General features: G+C 38.9%; 1 protein-coding gene across 4 annotated transcripts; it reads right to left on the reverse strand.

Annotated features, from left to right (window-relative positions):
* Positions 1–47: 47 nt before the first annotated feature.
* Positions 48–15,970, reverse strand: coch (coagulation factor C homolog, cochlin (Limulus polyphemus)). 4 transcript variants are annotated; one of them, XM_005455947.4, is made up of 15 exons: positions 15,813–15,970; positions 14,631–14,685; positions 14,498–14,542; positions 12,856–13,012; positions 11,371–11,504; positions 10,923–10,994; positions 9,527–9,583; positions 8,382–8,529; positions 7,807–7,910; positions 7,031–7,257; positions 5,993–6,107; positions 5,408–5,551; positions 5,169–5,325; positions 4,359–4,453; positions 48–1,797 (listed from the first exon to the last, which is right to left on the reverse strand). In XM_005455947.4, the coding sequence occupies exons 2-15, from the start codon at positions 14,662–14,664 to the stop codon at positions 1,625–1,627; spliced, it is 1,662 nt and encodes a 553-aa protein (XP_005456004.1). In that variant the 5' UTR covers positions 14,665–14,685; positions 15,813–15,970; the 3' UTR covers positions 48–1,624. The 4 variants fall into 4 exon arrangements, with proteins under 4 accessions (XP_005456004.1, XP_005456003.1, XP_019204216.1 ...); XM_005455946.4 differs by having other exon boundaries at positions 12,856–13,030; XM_019348671.2 differs by having other exon boundaries at positions 15,809–15,970.
* Between the last annotated feature and the right edge of the window lie 5,207 nt (positions 15,971–21,177).

Below are 21,177 nucleotides of genomic sequence, written 5' to 3' on the forward strand. Positions count from 1 at the left end.
GCTTTATGTGGTAAAAAAAAAAAAAAAAAAAAAATGTCAAATGCAAATAGGAGATGAACAAATACTTTATTTCTGTTTAGCAGAATTTAACAAAAAATCACCAGTAAAACATATACCAAAAGAAAGTCATGTAATCATATTGGAGCAAGGCTGAGAGTGTGAGTTAAAAACATGGGTTAGTCTACATAAAAAGTTGAAGCCATCAGATGCTACAAATCAGACAAAGAAAAATAAAAAAAAAACTAGAGGATTTTATACACCTTCCTGCAGGAAATGACTGCTGTGCAAAGCTTTCACCCCTGGCAAGCTTTTCAAGACAAACATTCATCAGGAGAGCTGCTCTGTCTACAAACTGTTAGCTGTTAGAAAATATTCCAGAATAGTCTCTTAGCAGCTTTGTGATATAAACATGAATGTACAAACCAATGCTAGTGGATTACCCGTGATATATATTTAAAAAAAAACAAACATATTTACAAAGTAACCTTTGAAAAGTATTCTTTTTACTCAAAATTATAAGGCCTATTTCATGTAAATGTTAGTTAACAATGGGGATTGTATTTTGGGCTTAAAATGTAGTATAATGCTGCATTTAATGTATTTCATGGATTATAAATATATTACGTTTACCCTCAATGGCTCAAACCTATTTTAAAACTTTTATAGCACAAAGCTAGCATTTTTCTCAAACAATCAAACCTGATCGAAGATTATTGTTTAGCAATTTTCTTTCACATTGTTTTCTGCCTTCATATAGCTTTTTTAAAATTCCATTTTAATTATAGCTACACACTGTAATGGTTATGGCTTCAGATTGGACTTGTCATTGTGAGGAGTTACTGATATTTTCACATAGACAACTAATTATTGTTATTAATTAGTTGATTTTTGAATGATTTTCCAACAGCTTGTTGAAAAATGTAAATAGAAATAATATTTTAATGTGTAAGAGTTCTTTATGTACATTAATGTGTTTTCTGTATTTGAAAATAAATGTGTACAGTATATATACAGATGTATGTATGTATGTTCTTGAATTTATGATTGGTTTAGCTAATGGCAAGTTTTATAAGGAGAAGTGTATTTTTAAGGCATTGAGTCATTATTTAGCTCGTGAAACTTTGAACCATTGCACTGTTATAATGTGCTGGGGGGGATGTTCATGATTTCATAGAGAGCTGTGTCTTGTAGTAAATAGGTGGTGGGGTTTTCATACTTTAGGTGCAAACAATATCAGTTAAAGTATGCTGTTAAGTGTCGGTGTGAGCAAATCAGTTCAGGTAACATAATTGATTTAATAGAGATTATACATTTAAATAAGTGGTTGTAGTCACAAAAAACAAGTGTTGGACACTTTGTGTAGGAAATTGTAGGAAAATCATTTGTCCTTCAACATGTCTGTTTCTTTACGTCTGAGTACACAGTGTAAAAGAATATAAGAAATAAGATATATAAAAGATGTTACTGTAGAAACTTTTGTCACTGTAGATAAGCATGTTGTTCTGAGAGTGTTTATGTGAATGTAATGGTCGTTAATGTGACTTTAATCAGCGCTTTCTAATGAGGATGAACAACAAGGTAAGGCTCCTCACAAGTAAAGAAATACAAACCCTTGTGTGTGTTCTCAGTTATTCTCAGTGAAGTCTCTGCAAATGCCTCGGACCAGTGGTGGGATAAACTCAGAAAGGCCGCTGAACTCTCTGGTGAAGAAAGTGTGGGTGTCCTTTGGCTCTGATGACATCGCTTTGAGATCATCTAGGGGTGCCCACGCCACGCCCACTGAGAAGATGGTAATGCCTGATTGGGCAAGAGAAACAGGAGAAAAAATGAGATGTACCTTAAGGTACTGGCTGAGTACAATAACCTCAGCTTTATCTGAACTTAGAAGCAGAACGTTAGAAGTCATCCAGGTCTTTATATTTTTACGACATTCCTGCAGTTTAACTAGTGTGTTATCTGGGTTAATGGGTTGAGTGTCATCTGCATAGCAGTGAAAATGTATGCTAAGCCTTCTAATGATATTGCCTACAGGAAACAATGTAAACAGAATTGGTCCTAGCACTAAACCCTGTGGAACTCCATAATTAACCTCAGTGTGTGAAGAGGACTCTCCATTTACATGAACAAATTGGAGTCTATTAGATAGATATGATACAAATCACTGCAGCGCAGTACCAGTAATACCTACAGCGTGCTCTAATCGTTCTAATAGAGTATTATGGTCGACAGTATTGAACGCTGCACTGAGGTCTAGCAGGACAAGCACAGAGATGAGTCCACTGTCAGAGGCCATAAGAAGATCATTTGTAACCTTCACTAAAGCTGTTTCTGTGCTGTGATGAGCTCTGAAACCTGACTGAAACTCTTCAAATAAGCCATTCCTCTGCAGATGATCTGTTAGCTGTTTGACAACTACTCTTTCAAGGATTTTTGAGATAAGGGGAAGGTTGGAGATTGGCCTATAAGCTAAGCTGGGCCAAGAGATGGCTTTATAAGTAACTGTTTAACTACTGCCAGCTTGAAGAGCTATGCTACCATAGGTTAGACAGGTTGATCATATTTAGGATTGAAGCATTATTTAATAGCATTATTTAATAGTAGGAGGTCTTTGAGCAGTCTTGTAGGAATCTAAAAGATGATGGTCCGGATGACGTAATTACTGAAATTAACTCAGAAAGATCAATTGGAGAAAAAGACTCTAAATAAATATCAGTGGTACTGAAAGTAGCTGTAGATAATGTCACATGTGAGATGATTATGAGTAATTTTTTCTCTAATGGTTAAAATTTTATTTGTGAAGACGTTCATGAGGTCAGTTAACGTTGAAGGAATGGTTGGCTCAACAAAGCTCTGACTTTTTGTCAGCCTGGCTCAGGGCTGAAGAGAAACCTAGGGTTGTTCTTATTTTCTTCAATCAGTGATGATGAAGCCCTCCGTAAAAGATGTTCTTTTACGGAGGGCTTTCTTATAAAGCAACAAACTATTTCTCCAGGCTAAATGATGATCTTCTAAATTTGCGATATGTCATTTCCTCTCCAGCTTACGAGTTTCTGCTTTAGGCTACGTGTTTAAGAATTATACCAGGGAGTCAAGTACATCTGATTTGAGGCTCTATTTTTCACAGTCTTCAGTATCCGTGTCATACGTAGTGAGGAGGTAAAATTATTAACTCTGCGTTGGTACTGGGCATTGAAGATGATAACAGTGGGTGAATTATATTCTTAAACTCATTACAGCACATTCAGTTTGGACTTTTTAAATACAAAACATGTCAGCGAAATGTTTGTGAAACAACACTACAAACATTGACTCTCTTTCTGGTGAAACAGAGTCACTGGCCCTGCATGGAACGTGTTCCATTGAACTTGCTCTGGAACGAGGCTGGGTCAGGGCAGAGCAGCTGGGGGGAGAGGTTGTCAAGCCAGCCGTTTCTTTTTCGTCTTGATTGCAGCAGCCGGGGGAGGAGCAACTTGAGGTCTGGCCTGGGGAGACTGCTAGTCCATGGATTCTTTGGACCCCCTACAGTCTGGCAGGCTGCCTGCACCTTAGGGATTCTCAAAGGCAAGGAGATATACTGCCTTCTAGTTTCAATCTCACTCTAGCTCAGCTTGGTAAGCTATAGTAGAGACACTGAATACTCTTGCTGACAGAGACCTTCTAGCACTTATCAGTAAAGCTGGAGTAGAAGCGGTCTTCCTTGAAAGGGGACAAAGACCATAAGGACAGAGAAGTCTTCAGGTGAAGATAGCTTACTCCCAAGAGATGCACTTGCGCATGTAGCAAAGGCCATGGAACTCAGTTCCTTAGCAGTCCAACAGGGATCTTCCTGGAAGTTTACCAGCAAGGGAGCTTATCTCAATCGTCATTCGCATCTTATCCCAGGGTGACTTCAGCAGAGGAGAAGCCCTTACATTCTCCACCTGCCTCCAGCGACGGGAAAGCAGTAGTGATGGGCTGAGAATCTGGCTTACCCAGCTTTGACCTGGTTGCGTGTCCAACTCCTAATGCATTTCCATTTCTCCCCACATCAATGAGCCAGCCCATTAAGCATAATGGCATGTGAGCTTCTAATGAGGTCACGCAGGAGGCAATCCTCCCTAGTAAGATATGAAATGAATGCTCTGAAAGAGAACACAAACTTTTCCTGTGTTTATCATCATGAATTTATTAAGAGAGCAAATAAGAGGCCTCCTTAGCCATGCAGCCAGTTTTTCTCAGTGGTGATACAAGGCATTGGAATGAGTATCCTCCGTGTCGCAATAAAAAAACATTTTCTTTCTACAAAAGAAAATTCTATGACAGAAACGACTTTGAAAACTGAGCCTTATGAAGTTTTGATTTATTGTTTTCACACATACCTTGCTTATGTGCAGCCATTGCTGGGCCTCTGACGTCATCGTATGATTGGCCATCTGTCACCACTATGAGAAAATTACGACCCGGTCCTGTTCGCCTGCCATAAACAAATACAGTGTAACTTCTAATACAGATTAAAAAAAACCTCCAGAATGTAAACACAGTTTTCAGAAATTTGATTTTGAGTATTTCCATTTTTGAGTATTTTAACTCGAACATTAAGAGCACCTGATATCTGTCTCTTTGTTGTGGTATAAATATCAGCGTTATTTTCATAAAACTGCATTTTATAAAGACAAAGATTAACACTTCTTTATCATTAATCATCTCATTAAGTATTGGAAGGCCCTGCAGTTTCAAATTTAGAAGCCATCCATCCATTCGCTTCCGCTTCTCCTTTTCAGGGTCGCTGGAGCCTATCCCAGCTGTCATAGGGCAAGAGGCAGGGTACACCCTGGACAGGTCGCCAGTCTGTCGCAGGGCTAACACACAGGGACAGACAACCATTCACACCTAGTGACAATTTGGATTATCCAATTAACCTATCCCCACAAGCTGCATGTCTTTGGACGGTGGGAGGAAGCCAGAGTACCTGGAGGGAACCCATGCAAACACGGGGAGAACATGCAAACTCCACACAGAAAGACCCCGGCCTGATGGTGGAATTGAACTCAGGACCTTCTTGCTGTGCGGCAACAGTGCTAACCATCGTGCCACCGTGCCACTTGAATAAAATAATTTTTTAAGGCTAAACTTGCCAACACTGCAGGTGTGGAGAGCTTTGCTTAGAAAGAAAACAGCGCCACTGTTACCTGAACAGGTTCTGAGTGGTGTAGCTTATGGCTGAACCAGTCGATGTTCCTCCACTCATGTAGGAGATCCTTCTCAGAGCATTGATGGCATCGTCCTTGTTTGAGTAGTCAGACAGGCCAAACTCTAGCCTCTGCTCATAGGTGAACTGCACTGCACCTACAACACCAGCACAGCCAGTCAGCCAGCCAACGTTAATAACGCATAAGATAATCAGTGGTTTGCATGTTGTGAAGCTGACCAATGTGAGCTCCCACATCAGAGACTTCAAAGCTTCTTGCAATTCCTGCTAGGAATTCCAGGACAAGTTGAAAGTTTCCATCCCCAACGCTAGACGAACCGTCGATGAGAAAGCCGATGTTCACAGAATTGTAACAGGTTTTACCTAAAAAATACATTTTATGTCAATCTCACAGCAGAGCCGCATCCATCTAAATAATCAAATGTAAATATTATTAATGAATTAATGTTGTTTCTGCAATAAATAAAATTAATTAAAAAGCTATATTGTTGATAATGAAACCACAGCTGTAAAGAGATGATACTGAAGAGACTCAAACTATTTTTATGTGATAGTTGCATGTCCATAGTGTAGCAATTCTTTCAAAACTCTTTTTTTCAAGCAGAAAACAATATTATTCAATTTTTCTTGGTAATATCTGATATTGCAAAATTAAAGAATTATTGGTATTGTTTTTATGTAAAGGTACAACTGTTAGTACCTTAATAATTGATTATCAAATGTAATGGGATGGCCATGACCTGTGTGTTTTCAAAGGTATCTCCTGACAGCAGCATTACAGCAGTTGATGAAGGTGTGTCTTACTACAGAGCAGGCCGTCTAGTGAACAGAGTCTCTGAGTGAGAGGTCTGATGTGTTTGGTGGTGCTGAACCAGCTGGGGATTGGATAACTGAAGAAACCGTTATCTTTACACACAGCCTGCAGGGGGACAGGTAGAAACATGTTTACTGTAATTTGATGAATCCCTCTTGGGTTTGACTAAAATAATAATTCAAGTTTCAACTTTTATGTTGCACACAGCCACTCTCAATAATCACAGTCATATGCTACAGGTTTTTTTTTTGTTTTTTTTTGCTGCCTAGTAACAGGAAAAAGTTGCACTGTTGTCTAGCTGAGCATGGATGGACACATTTTTCCGCTAAGGCAGTTCTGTATCAGACTTCTAGGACCTGCATCAGCTCCTTTTTGTTTTCTGGAGTCATAGACACAATGCTGAACACCAACATGTTCAAGCAGAGTTGAATTCTTTGTCTTCACAGGACAAGGATCGGTCTGAAAACTACTGTTTATTTAGGGTCAACACTGATGATTTTGTGTTGTTTAAAGGGAACTAAAAATCCATCTCTGCAACTGTGGACACTATTAAAGTAACTTTGCATGAGTCACTGTTTAAAATAATCCTTATTTATCTTAAACCAGGGCACATTTCCTGTCTAAAACACAGCATTTTAACTCCCCTCCCCTGGCCTTAATACAAAGTCTTTCTGGACCTTTGCAAACAGGCATTTTAAACAGCAGATGGGTGAGGCTTCTGTGCTCACATCTTTGTATCTGAGATGTCCATATTAAAAATATCCTCTCTTTTGACAGCATGTATACCTCACAAGCATTTTCTGCACATTTACTGACCTCATAAATTTTGGATATTTTTAATATGAACATGCATCACTGTTTATATATGAAAGAAAAAAGGAGCAGCATAATGTATCCATTTTAGGTTTAAACTAAACAGGAAGGGATAATTCAATCTAAAACATATTGCATGTTAGAATGTCATCTCTTTATTAATGGAACATATGAACATTTATCTAACATTTAGGTAATTCAGATAGCATGTGAACCTTCTTCATGAAGTCTTTGTCTCGAACCATGCTGAGCTCTTCAGGCGCTGGTTTGGCCACAGACACCAGAAAGACATTGATCCCACTCTCTCTGGCCAACATGGCCGCCTGGTCCAGGTCATCAGATGGCCAGCCATCAATTAACACCATCATGACCCGGGGGTGACCCCTTCTCCCCCCATTCTCCTGGGAGAAAAAGGTCTCTGCTGTATGCATGATGGCTTTACCTACGAAGACCAAAACACGATAAATATTTTTACATTACCTGTTTTTTTTTTTAAGTTTTTTTGTCTAACTGATGAGGGACTGATGAAAAGAATACAGGAAGGGTGGGGAAGAGTGTCAGTGGCAACTACTGACAGAAGAATAGCAGCAAGCGTGATAAGGATGGTAGTGTGAGCTGATATGATGACCGGTTTGGATTATTGTAGGGTCTAAATTACAATATAAAGCACCTTGAGGCGACTGTTGTTGTGTTTTGGCGCTATATAAATAAAATTGAATTGAACTGACATTTGCCAGTTAGAGTGGGTTAGATTTCCTCCACAAAAATGTGAGAGACTATTAATGTCATACAGACATTACTGCTGCTAAAGGTGATCCTATAGCCTACTGAATCATCGCATGTACTTACTTTTTTCAACTCATTTGATCATAAATGAGGAAATTTTGTCTGATTGTTACATTTTCAAAGAGCTATGGGCTACGGGATGTGTATTTTTTTTTTTACTTTTCAATTTATAATTCAGGTTAATCAAGATCTAAGTGTGTGTTACCTGTATTGGAGTCTCCTCCTAGGTAGGCCAGCTCCTTGATAGCAAACAACAGCTCTTTAGGTTGAGTGTAGTTAGTCAGTAGGAACTCTGTCCTGGGAGAGTCACTGCAGGCACATATGAAGACAAATGTTTAGTGCACAGATTTATATGTGGAATGGTATAACACACCATTGGATACTCTATTAAATACCCCGTTTCCTTTCAGAACTCTCTAAGTTCATTGTGACACAGATTCAGCAGTCTTCAATAGATTGTTGAAGCTGTGAGTGCTGGATGTGTTCCTCATACAGATCAATACTGAAATGATACAATCACCCAGTTGTTGCAGATTTGTCAACAGAACATCTATGAATGAAATGTCCTCTTTTCCATTTTTATTTGGGCTAGTGCCCAACAAGCTGCCTTTATTTTATTTTTTTTTACATTTATTTACTCAGCACTATCCCAAAGTACCACAATTCTCATGACTTGTTAGTATAATTGACATTGTTGGGTGGTTTAAGGCTGAGGTAAAAAGAAAGAAAAAAAGATTTTTCTGAAGTGATGGAAATGTGACTCTGTGTGGTGTGCCTGACCTGGCCTGTATTAAACCAATATGAGGTCCTATTGGTCCAACTCTTAGCATGGCTGCCAGTTTGGCAATAAAGTTCTTCTGCAGGTTAAACCTCCGCTGCCCAATATTGCTGCTGCTGTCAATCACCATCGCAATGTCCATCTGACAATCTGCCCACACAAAAAAGTAAACATGTTGATCCAGAGATAACAACATTGATTATTTTTATGTTCACTGTTACTATAGATAATAATTATTTTTGCAGTTTTTGTTTATACAACTTTCATTAAATTTTATTTGACCTCTGTCTACACTCGTGATTTGGACTTTTTCCACCCTATATAATTAAATATAATACATAAGAACTTTTCGTGTATATGCTAAGTACGGTTGAGATATAAATGGGTGCTGGAAGATTGCTCTGTTAAGTATAAGACAGGAATAATGCTTGCACTCTTCAGTTTTGATGTATTAGTAGTGCCACAATTATTATAGTCAATTAAAAAGTGCATGTGATGCACATATGCAGATGACTAAACTCTATTTAACCACCTTCTATAGTCATTGTTCTACAGTTACTGTTTTGTACCCATTTCTGGCTCACTTTAAAAAAAGAAAAGAAAAAAGTAATGCATAATAATCTCTGATGTAAACAAAAACATAAAAAATAATAACTTAATTTAAGTTTTAATCTGTAAGCTTAAGCATCTCCAAGCAGGTGATTACCACCTGGTGGTGATTTGGATCAGATGGCAGGGGACAGGTCTGGTGTGCTCAAATGTGTAATGAAGGTGTGTTGGGAGCATCTAGCAGAAGCCCCAGTCCGTGAAATATTAGGAAATAAGTGTGGTTCTTTTTTACCATACTGTTGTTTTGGCCACTATTTAAGTTCTTATTTAATTATGACTCCCCTCCCTGTATCAACATCTGTTTTAACCTTTTGTTGAGAGGTTTTAAACAGCTACCAAACTGATATTCTATACTTGGAAACAAATCCTGAATAGAATAGAATAGAATAGAATAGAATAGAATAGAATAGAATGCCTTTATTGTCACTATACAGATGTTCAATGAGATGTACATATATATATATATATATATATATATATATATATATATATATATATATATATATGAACTGTATAACCAATGATATATACAATGTACCTTTATTCCCACCTGCCAGGGCTTTTTTCACTGATGGCTTCTTCAGCAGTTTCTTTACTGCAACACATACATTTGTAGATCTTTGTAAACAGTCATCGATACAATGCATTCCTTAGTGCCTCACCCACCCTTACCCAACTATTAACTAAAAACTGGGAAGGAACTGTCATGATAAATTATGGACAGTACACATTCAAAGAGCATTTTCTGAGTAACTTGTACTTTGTATAAATCCCCTAGCTTTGGCAAGGTACTCTCTCATTAAAAAAGTACTATATGGAACAAAGTCTGACTTGTGGAACAGGTTAATTATATTTTGTAATAAGACATTTACTTGGCAGAAAAAAAGTTAATCCTGCCAAACAGGTAATTATCTCAAAGAACCATCATTTCTTTGAAAAAGTTCTAATCACATGATCTGTATTCTGACCTGGTAAAAAAACAGCAAAAGAGAATAACAGGTGATAATGAAAGTGGCCAGCACAGTATACGGAAACTAGTGTGCCAAGTATGGCCTGGAAGCCCCGAGGTCAAAATGGAGATGCCCCCTAGGGTGGTGGAGAATGACCAAGCTAAGATCCTGTGGGACTTCCAAATACAGACACACAAAATGGTGATGGCTAACCAACCGGACATAGTAGTGGTGGACAAGCAGCCGTAGTGATAGATGTAGTGATATTGAGTGACAGCAACATCAGAAAGAAGGAACACGAAAAGCTGGAGAAGTTGAAGGTAACAGTGGTCCCAGTGGTAATCGGAGCACTCGGTGCAGTGACCCCCAAGCTAGGCAGGTGGCTCCAGCAGATCCCACGAACAACAACTGAGTACTCCGTCCAGAAGAGCGCAGTCCTAGGAGCAGCTAAGATACTGTGCAGGACCCTCAAGCTCCCAAGCCTCTGGTAGAGGACCTGAGCTTGAAGACTGCCCACAGGGCGAGAGGGGACTTTTAAAATATATTTATATGTGTATATATGTGTAATACCTTCCTTTTACTTCTGTATGAGCTCCTCTTTTAATTTTGCCTTTGACTTAAGATCAGTGCAAATAAAGAAGCCACTTTTGGCTGCCCCCTTGCCACAGTGGGTTGCTCTGCTTATTTGATTTGGCAGAGTTTTACGCCGGATGTCCTTCCTGACACAACCCCAAAGGAGATTTTTGTCTCAAGCTGGAAACCAGTGATCTTTCACTTGCCAAAGAAATCTATTAACCACTAATACTAATAATGAAAATAAAAATCTGACAAAAGAAAGTCAAAGACATAACAAGATGAATTACCAAAAGGAAACAGTTAATTAGAAAAAGTGCTCAGATCAGAGTGGTGTCATGACACTAGGAAAGCACAAACAGAACAAGAACAAATATATATTTCTAATATAAAGGTGTGTATATCATTTACCTGGTCGCGCAGCTGCAGGAAGAGCTGTGGTACTGGTCTCGCTGGTCAGCTCCTGTGGAAGGTTAATTGGCTCTAAAACACACAGAAGGTATGATAATTAGTGGAGAAGACAGATATGCATCATTCACATCTGCGATCAAATGATGATATTAATAAAAAAATTTAAAAAATGTTGTTTTTGTTTTGTCTAATCCCCTGCTAGTTTGCAGTTTTTAAAATTAATTTTTTTTTCTGTTGTACAATTACAGGTAAAGCTTTCCAGTACTATATAAGTTTTAAAAAATCTCTAGATAAATATATATTAAAATAATGTAGATATCATTCTGAAATCACAATTCTAGGTACTTTAAGCATATCTTGCAATACTTAATAAATATTAGCATTATTAGGTTATTTAAACTGGATTATTACTTAATTAAAAACAATTCACCAAAGTGGTTCCACCTACTGGTGAGGCTGAAGGAGGCGGTCCAGTGAGACAGGGCCTGTGAGTGTATACCGTGGGCATACGAGCTGATGTAGTTGTGCCGTCCCTGCAGCCTATGAACCCTAACAGGGCCCCCAGCTGGGCCCAGGATACCTCTGTACGAAAAGACAAAATAAAAGTATTATCACAGTTGAAAAAGATCATCATTAACAGTTATGAGAGTTGCTACTTCTGAAGTCAATTACAAATGCATCTTGAACTGATGCAGCTGGACTGAGACCTTGTTAAAAATAGATTTGTGTCTAAAAACACACACATGTGCGCAGGAAATTCTTTTCATAGTAAAATAAATAACTAAAAAAAAAACAATTTATGGGAGAAGGAAAAGACAGCTGTGAAGGAGAAAAAACATAAGAATAAGCATAATTTTTCTTCTCAGTGGGCCATCGAGGCCCTCTGCAGAGGAATGAGGAGGTCACTCAGGGCTGAGAACTTAATCCTCCTTTCATGCACATTCCTTCATGGTGTTGGTGTTTTGTTAAGGTTCAGCAGGCAGCCGGATTCACACTGCTCTCTATTATGTCACATCTTGGCAGCGGAACACAGAGTCTAATCCACATTTTTGAAAAAACAATCCTCAAAGCGTTCATACTCTGAAAAGTTGCTAAGAGTATCATATACAGGGAACTAAAAAGAAGCTGTGGAAGTAACAAGGAAGTAATCAGTGAATCAGTGAACCACAAAGCAAAATAACTAAATAGAGCTCCACCACCACCTTCCAAAAGAAAAGTTACATTAAATTAAAAAAAAACAAACAAACAAAATAAATATTAAAAAATGCTAAAAATAAATAAATAAGTGAAGACACTGAATAAATAAGAAGGAGAGCGTCTAATCATTAAAAATGTAATGATAGGAAAGAAAAATTAAACTGAAGGAACTTGAACGCAATATGAAAAAAGTCTAGGTTAAAAATGTAAAAAAAAAAAATCTAATTAAAAAAATACACACCAAACAATACAATAGATTAAATGAAAAAAAGAATGAAAATAAATGAAAAATAAATCAACAATACAAAATAGAATCAACCATGAGAAAGTTATTTTAACCTCATAAATTTTAAATTTTAAATAAATAAATATAAGTAAAAAAGAAAAAAGAAAAATAAGAAAACAAGTAACAAAACAAACCAAAAGAAATATGGAAATGAAAATCAGAAGATAAGAAGGATTTACTTTGTTTTCTTTTTTCTTTTGTACTTATTTATTTTTTCCATTTTCATTTTGCTTATTAATCTGTCGGTCCTTTCAGCCAATCATGTCACGGTCCTCTAAATATTACCATGGTTTAATTGTGTAGCTTTGAAATCAAGCAAGTGTACAACATTATGTTTTAGTGTTTTCAGTAATAGACTGAGATATCACAGTTAATATTTACTATAATATGTAATTAAAACATTGAAGATAAATTTAAAAAAGTACAGCTGATATGAAAGGAAAGCTGTACCTGTGGACTGCAGCTCCACAGATGGATGAGACAGCAGCATAGACTCCTGTCCCAAACACAGACGTCCTCCACTGTGTGCACTGTGGTGGACATAAAACCACCACGGTGTCCTGGGTCAGGTCTGCGCCACGTGTTGTACAGGTCACTGGATAGGGCACTGAGTGGAAAACAGTAGCTGTCCAGTCAAAATACTCCATTAAAATCCTTGATCTAGGTAGTAGGTTTCATCTTCATTAAATAGAGGAAGCTAGTTTAGTCCAGAGGCAAGACCAAACATTTTTAAAAACAGACAGAAACATAAAAAAAGACAAACGAAAGAATACAACTAAAAAGATTTCTTTATATTAAATATATAGCATTTATTTCATTATAAAATAATTTTCTACAAAGATAAAAAGGGGAAGAAAAATGTATAAATTGTAAAAGTATAAACATATATCAAATGTAAATGTTAATAATAATAAGAGCAACAACAAAAAAGTAAAATATTCAAAAATGCTTATAAAAACAGAAAATAGCTATGGCTATTGGTGATTACTACAATTGTGTTTTTTTGTTGGCTATTTTTTGCAGCAAATATACAAACACACAAGTATTTATATATGTTTGTATATATGCATCTTTTTTTATATATATGTTTACATATATATATTGTGCTATCTACTGTACAATATAAAGCGCCTTGAGGTGACTTTTGTTGTGATTTGGCGCTATATAAATAAAATTGAATTGAATTGAATTGAATATATGTGTGTGTACTTGACGTTTTCTACAGTGTATGATTTTAGGGAACAAAAGTGACCAGAAAACTTTTAAAAACATAAAAATGATTCAAAACTAATGAAAATGAAATGACAAGATTAACATCATGGCTTGGAATATTATCTGTATTTGCTGAACTATATCATCCACTTTTTCTACCATCAGCTTTCAGTAGTTTTTAAAAGTCTGCTGGGGCTTTCGCTAAATCACTGTTAACATGACTCCATCTCTGTGCTTACCTCCTGCTAGCAGGAGGCTTTGTTATGTCATGGCTTTGTTCAATAAATCTGATAGTTTGGTCAGAAGTTCACTCATCATTGGCATGAATGAAGGGTGGAATGATGGTACAACATGCATCTTTAATTACTTTAAAAAACAGTAACTGAATGCATGTATTAATTTATTTTGGATCTTTGCAGAGCCACACAGGGTCACAGTTCAAGGAACTCAGTCAATATCTAAGAAGGAGAACTGGAGCTTTACACAAGTTGGTCTCTTGGAGACAAAAGTCTAAACAAAGTCAGATTCCAAGATCACCATTTCAAAGAACTGTATGTAAGTACAAGTTAGTCAGATGTGTCAACACTTAGCCAAGGTCTGGAAGAAGACCCAAACCGTCACCCTCAGATTGAGGAAATTGGTGAGTATATTCACAAACAGCTCAATAACCACTAAGGCTCAAGCCTCCCGAGGAAACTGGAAACTCCTGGAACACCAGCGTCCTTTTGCACAGCAAGACAAGTGTTATATCTCTATGGACTGAAAGAGTGCCAGCCCCTGCTTCTTTGTGGTTATGTCAGGCATCAGGCATAAAATTTGTGCCAAGTCAAATAAGTGGATCTATCTGCTGTCGGGCAGTCAGGTATTTTTCAGGACTCACCATTAACTTCTGAGCCAAGTACTGAGGAGAGCAGGAAGAAAAGGCCTGATGGGGGAAAAACAGATCACACGAAGTTGTCATCATATGAAAGAAAGAAAGAAAAGAAAAAAGAAAAAAAAAGAACAGAAGTTACCTGTCAGAGGCAGCAGGACAGACAGCTGAGGCATTTCTGCAACAAGCTCAGTATACTGAAAAACAGATATTACATATAGTTACTCTAATAATATTGAGTATTATTTTTAAATGGTATTTTTTAAAATGAGTTTACCTAGCCTCCTCTGGCTCATCCAGCCAAAAAAAAAGTCATCACCTATATTTAATAAAGCAAATAGGCAAGAGCTTTCCATTGGTGTGGAGGTTTAAGTTTAGCAACATTATCTACCCCCAAAAATGAGACCAGCTGACTACTTAAACAAAATGAATGACGAGGTTTTCATTTCCTTTCCTTGCATTGTTTATTCCCCAAATTCCAAGACAAAGACACCAGGATTCACCAGGGTTAAATTGTGAAAGAGTGATTCTAAGAGCATGAGACATTATTTTCAAACACGGACTGGCCACCACAGAGACTCTTTGGGATGCACTGGAGAGGTCAGACTCTCCCATCATCAGTACAAGATGTTAAAAAAGTAATGCAGCACTGGATGGAAATAAACACTGACACAACTGAAATGATAAAATTCAGCTCATTGAAATGATCCTACTGCAAATGCGTGCCATAATCAAAGCTAAAGGTGCTCCAACAACGTATTTTATTTTGGCCAATAAACCAGTTCACAAGCTAATAATGAATAAGTCAGAAATCCAGAAATGTAGTTATGTGTGAACCACATATCACATAAGTGTGGTTAGAAAACAATGTCATCACATCACTAAAGAGGAAGAGGCAGTAATTGGGTAAATGTCATTCTATAGGTTGACAGACAACAATAGTCAAGTCCACAGCTATCTGTTTGTGACTGAATCCATCAATGACACAACAGCCAGTAACCAGTAGTGGTTTGTAAGCTCCCTATTTACCAGTCAGTAGTAGTAACTAGTTTATATGCATGACACATAATCACAATACAAGAACTAATCAGAAGCCAGAAAGCAAGCCAGTGCCAATCCCTAAACTTGGCAGGTTAAATAGTCGATAAATACATTAAAAAAAAGATGAAAAAAAGATGAGTAGTTAGTAGAGGGTGTAAGAAATATACAGCAAGTAAATAAAGTTATTGGTTAATCACTGTATGGATGTTAATCACCCAGCCTGTTAGTCATTTAGAAAGAAAGATCTCTGTGCAGAATCAGCAGGAATCTCAGTCTTACTGACTGGTTTCTTCAGCAGACGTCTCTGAGGAAAACTGTTCAGACTGTTCACACGTTATTCCCTGGAAGGAGCAGCAGGCGGTAAACTGGCAATGCTGAGCTGGTGTCGATCGCCTGGCGAGAGAGAGGTAGCCCCTTAAATAAGCGTTCTCTCTAACAACACACACACACACACATTCATACACACCTTACTGTGGTGACTTCAGAGGGGGAGGGAGGAGGGGCCTCAGTGACAGGTCAACCTGAGATGGAGCAGAGGAGTGAACTGCAGAAAAAACTGAAAAAGCAAAACACCAATCCAGCTTTAGTTTACTAAAAAGTTTTTATCAACATGTGTTGGTGCATTTATAAAAACAGCATTAGCCCAGTAAGATGACATCCCAAGCAAACATTCACAGTACTGCTAAGCTGATTGAGTAACTCGTTAAAGAACGAGATCAGGGACATTCCACTGAAAATATCAGACTGCTTCCAACCTGTATTATTTTAGGGTCTTTACCTGAAAATAAAAAGCACCTTGAGACAACTGTTGTTGTGCTTTAGTGCTATATAAATAAAATTGAGTTGAACTGATCGACATAGAATGAGATAGATACTTTTGTACAGTAACGAGTTTAATGAAGACATGACTTAAAAGCCCATGAAGTACACTGAAAGGATTAAAAATGTGGCGCTTCTAATTTGTATTTTTTATGTTTCTTCCAGTATATTTGATCCCTAAAATATTGTAATATTATAATATAGCTAGCCACACCACACAGCAGGTTCAGGACAGAAAACCACATTTAACCTTTGTTATAAACAGAGGCACTACCAAAGGGGGGGCCAGGGAGGCACTGACCACCCCCTAAATTTGCTGCCCCCCCCAATGGTGACCCCTGGTAAGACTGTCATATGTTGTTAATAATTTTAATAAACATGTGCACGAGATAGGAAAACACACTACAGTGAGTTGAAACACTGGCTTGTTATTTATTCCTGCTTAAAACAGATTATTAACGATTTCAAAATCTTATTTTGTCTTTCATATTTATTTATATTTTCAGTGATATCAACTTTAATAGCAGATAATTAAATAGGTATATAATTCTTTTCTCTCTCTCTTTTTTGCCATATTTTTCAAGTAACCTATATTTGACAACAGCATCTGGAATTGACAACAGCATTCAAATCTGGAAATTCTGTTTTTTTTGTGTGTTTTAGTGGCTCCCATATGGCCACAACTATGAAAAAAATTCTGGCAGTGCCACTGATTACAAATTTCACAACCACAATTTTTCCATAATATTTTCTATCAGCAACTTCAAGTGTAAAAAATATCTAGGAAAAAATGCAACCCTTTTTTGAGAAGCCAAATCAATAGCAGATTGTTTAGTTTGGTACAACTAAGCTACTTGACTTGATTTCAGAAAGGATAATGGTTGTGGTTGTTCACATATGTAGATGTAAAGGTGGATCATACCAGCAGACAGAGAGAGAGAAGGTTATTAGTTTACCCTGATGTCGAATGTCATTTTAACACACTCCATGCCACCAATGTAAAATTCAATAATAAGAGGTCATTGTCATTTATGACATGGTCAAGTATTTTTGGAAAGACTGGGGTAAATTAACAATAACAATCACTGAATGAATGGCCAAAGTATAAGAGCCAGAACAAGAATCCTCATGACAGTTAGCTTAACTGCCCTTTTGGTGTTAGCCTCCACTGCCGGTTGTTGTTGCGTAGGCTGCCTATGGAGTGCTAATTTTGAGTTTTCTTGTGCAGCGTTTTGCTTTGCGTTTTGGAATGGATTTCTCTTTGCACAACAAGCATGATGCCTGCCCTGTCTGCCAGGGGATTCTCCATGCTAGCAGTGCGTTGACGAAGCCCAAAGCCTGTGCATTTTGTCGCCAGCTCCGAAAAGGTGGGTGATGTTTATGGAGAAAGTGCTGGGACAAACGGCTGTCACATGGCATGACCCTCTCCTTTCTGAGTCTGGGGCCTTGGCTTCATCCGAGTCCAAAGACGAGGAGAATCCGATCAATGTCCCAGCAATTAGCTGGGCTGACCACATATGATATGTTCATGGGTTAACCGAAGATGAGTCAGAACCATGTAGAAAGACAATAATGTGCTGGACATTGGTCTGGACATCTATACTTGGTTGGAGGATGAGCAGGAGAGCCCATTGTCAGCCCATCGTCAGCCTCCATGCTGTTTCACCGTGCAGCTGAGAGGCTGCAGGTGATGGCCCTCTCCTCTGTCAGCTCAGAAGCTGCCAAGGTTTGCGGGATTTTTCCTCCCACCGGAGCCCACAATGACCAAAAATTGCCTTCCCATGTTCCCAGACTTTGTCTCTGAGTTAACTGCATCATGAAGTAAACAGCTGTCTGCCCATGTCACTGTGCCCGGCTATGAACAACACGGACGATCTGATATCCTCGTGTGGTATTGTTCCCTCGTCATCATAAATAATGTTGTTCCAGGCTCAACATTGCAAGTGACCAATCACCTTCTCCTGACGTCATCCGCGACCTTGAAAAAAACAAACGCCTTCAAAAAATCTACTTCACTTACGAGAAGAGAAACCGCCTCTGTAAGGACAATATGTATAATGCTTACCATTTATTAAAGAAAAGTATCCTGAAATGCAAAGAATTCAAGTTCCTGGATCGGCGGACAGAAGCGGTTTCTCTTCTCGCAAGTGAAGTAGAGTTTTTTAAGGCTGTATTTTTCAAAGGCACAAAAGGGGGACGTCACAACAATGTGATTGGTCACTTGCAATGTTGAACCTGGAACAACATTTATTATGATGATGTGGGAACAACACCGACACGAGGATATCAGATCATCCAGACAACACATGGAGTTGGACAGCACCGAGGAGGCTGGCTTAGCTAACCCACCCCCTATGGAGCCATCCCTGGCTGCTTGTCCTTGGTGTTGCTGACTCCGCAACTCTGTTGTCCAAGCGCTGCAGATTCTCTGCGTTGCAGCTGGATAAGATTTATCGTGCTCAGGCCCACACTGCCCGTGCTATGAGCTCCGTCACTATGCTCCAGATGTAGCAGGTGATGTGCCTGGTGGAGCTTGGATCGCTGGTTCCTGATGACAGCCCCTTGGCACCTCTTCTTAACAAGATCAGAGTCGCCACAGATTACATCCTCCATGCGTCCCGTTGTGCAGCGCTCTTCATGGGGTAGAGGGATGGCTTCGACTGACCTTCTTGATAGGGACAGCGCTGTGTATCTGCACAAACCAGTGTCTGTGGCTGGGTTATTTGACAATCTCCATCCAGGTTAGATTTAATCTGAGGAAGAAGCTAGCTCGCTCTCACAGGCCCGGCACTTCTCTGCCGACTGGCAAGAGATTGAGGCCCAGTGTTGTAGTTGGCTTGCCTCCAGCAGGAGCACATCCTCCGGTTCAAGTTCCACACCAGTTGGCTTGGAGGAAAGGTCTACCTGTGGGCCCCCGGCAGGACCCGATACCCAGGAGGAAGAAGCCTCAGCCCTCCTAGCTGTGGAATTGATTGGAGATGGGGAGGCGCTGCTTTTTCCCATCTTTTCACGTCCAAGCCAATTTCTGTTCAGGTTTTCAGCCCCAGAAGGTGCTACACTTTCCTAACACTGTCGCCCAAGCACAAACCGGCTGCACACAAAATGTCCCAGGTTGAAACTCCCAGTTTTCATGTGTTACATCAGTGAGAGGGATCTGGACCACAGCCTAGCGCAAGCTGCACATCAACCACTTAGAGCTGCTAGCTCAAGCATTTCCTTCCAGTTCTGAGGGGCCCAGCATGTCTTAGTCAGGACGGACAATTCAACAGTGGTCTCTTACATAAACAGGCAGAGAAGGACATACTCTTTTCCCCTGTTAAAGCTGTCTCGCTCTCTGCTGTTATGGTGCAGTGTTCATTTTCTGTCTCTAAGAGCCACTCATGCTCTGGGATATCTGAACCTGGGGCCAGACCTTCTGGTGAGGGAATGAAGGTTGCACCCTTTGATAGTGCCCAGATTTAGGATTTATTTGGCGAGACACAAGTAGATCTTTTTGCCTCCAGGGTAAACACTCACTGCCCCTTGTTCTTCTCCATAATCGATAGTGTGGTAGCAACAATTGAGAGTGCTAGGGCTTCATCCACTAGAGGCTTATACAGTTACAAATGGCAAGCCTTTGAGCAATGGTGCCATGACTGCTACACTCTCCTACTTCAGTGCTCTATTGTGGATGTTTTGACATTCCTGCAGGGGATGCTGGATAATTTTTAAAATTAAGGTTTATTTAGCAGCTATATCTGCTTGTCATATTAGCTTTGACAGGGTGACACCAGGTGCACATCCTCTTCCCATATGTTTTTTTAAAAAGGGATTTGCCAGCTGAGACCTGTGGTTACGTCCAGTCTCATGCATGGGACTTGTCTTTGGTGCTGGAGGCCCTTTGTGGCCCTCCTTTTGAACCCATTGAGTCTGTGGAAATGAAATTTCTATCATATAGGACTACATTGCTTCTTGCTTTGGCCTGGATGACCTCTAACTTTCTGCTTCTAAATACGGATAAAACTAAGGTTATTGGAGTTGGCCCTAAAATTCTTAGAAATATGGTATTTAACCAAATTCTTACTCTGGATGGCATTACCTTGGCCTCCAGTAACACTGTGGGGAATCTTGGAGTCATTTTTGATCAGGATATGTCCTTCAATGCACATATTAAAGAAATATGCAGGACTGCTTTCTTTAATTTGTGCAAAATCTCTAAAATTAGAAATATCCTGTCTCACAGTGACACTGAAAAACTAGCTCATGCATTTATTACTTCTAGGCTGGACTACTGAAATTCATTATTATCAGGAAGTCCTAAAAACTCCCTGAAAAGCTTTCAGTTAATTCAAAATGCTGCAGCAAGAGTACTGACAGGGACTAGAAAGAGAGAACATATTTCTCCTGTATTGGCTTCCCTTCATTGGGTCCCTGTTAAATCCAGAATTCAAAATCCTGCTCCTCACATACAAGGTCTTAAATAATCAGGCCCCATCTTATCTTAATGACCTTATAGTATCATATCACCCCATTAGAGCACTTCACTCTCACACTGCAGCCTTACTTGTTGTTTCTAGAGTATTTAAAAGTAGAATGGGAGGCAGAGCCTTCAGTTTTCAGGCCCCTCTTCTGTGGAACCAGCTTCCATTTTACATTCGGGAGACAGACACTATCTCTACATTCACATTTTATTTTCCTTTTTGCTAAAGCATATGGTTAGGGCTCAATCAGGTGACCCTCAATCCTCCCTTAGTTATGATGCAATAGGTGTACACTGCTGGGGGATTTCTATGATGCATTGATCTTCTTCTTTAGTCATCCTTTTCATTCAGTATGTGTTCATACACCTG

This window comes from Oreochromis niloticus, linkage group LG19 (genome assembly GCF_001858045.2).
Source record: "Oreochromis niloticus isolate F11D_XX linkage group LG19, O_niloticus_UMD_NMBU, whole genome shotgun sequence".
Lineage (NCBI taxonomy): Eukaryota > Metazoa > Chordata > Actinopteri > Cichliformes > Cichlidae > Oreochromis > Oreochromis niloticus.

What these genes read in the sequence shown, in the direction of transcription:
- coch (XM_005455946.4), bottom strand. Translation starts at nt 14,664, where the DNA reads ATGCCTCAGCTGTCTGTCCTGCTGCCTCTGACAG. An exon ending in ACAAAGACTTCATGAAGAAG is followed by an intron (nt 6,108 to 7,030) that starts GTTCACATGCTA and finishes GTCCCCCTGCAG; the next exon opens with GCTGTGTGTAAAGATAACGG. An exon ending in ACCACTCAGAACCTGTTCAG is followed by an intron (nt 4,454 to 5,168) that starts GTAACAGTGGCG and finishes TGTTTATGGCAG; the next exon opens with GCGAACAGGACCGGGTCGTA.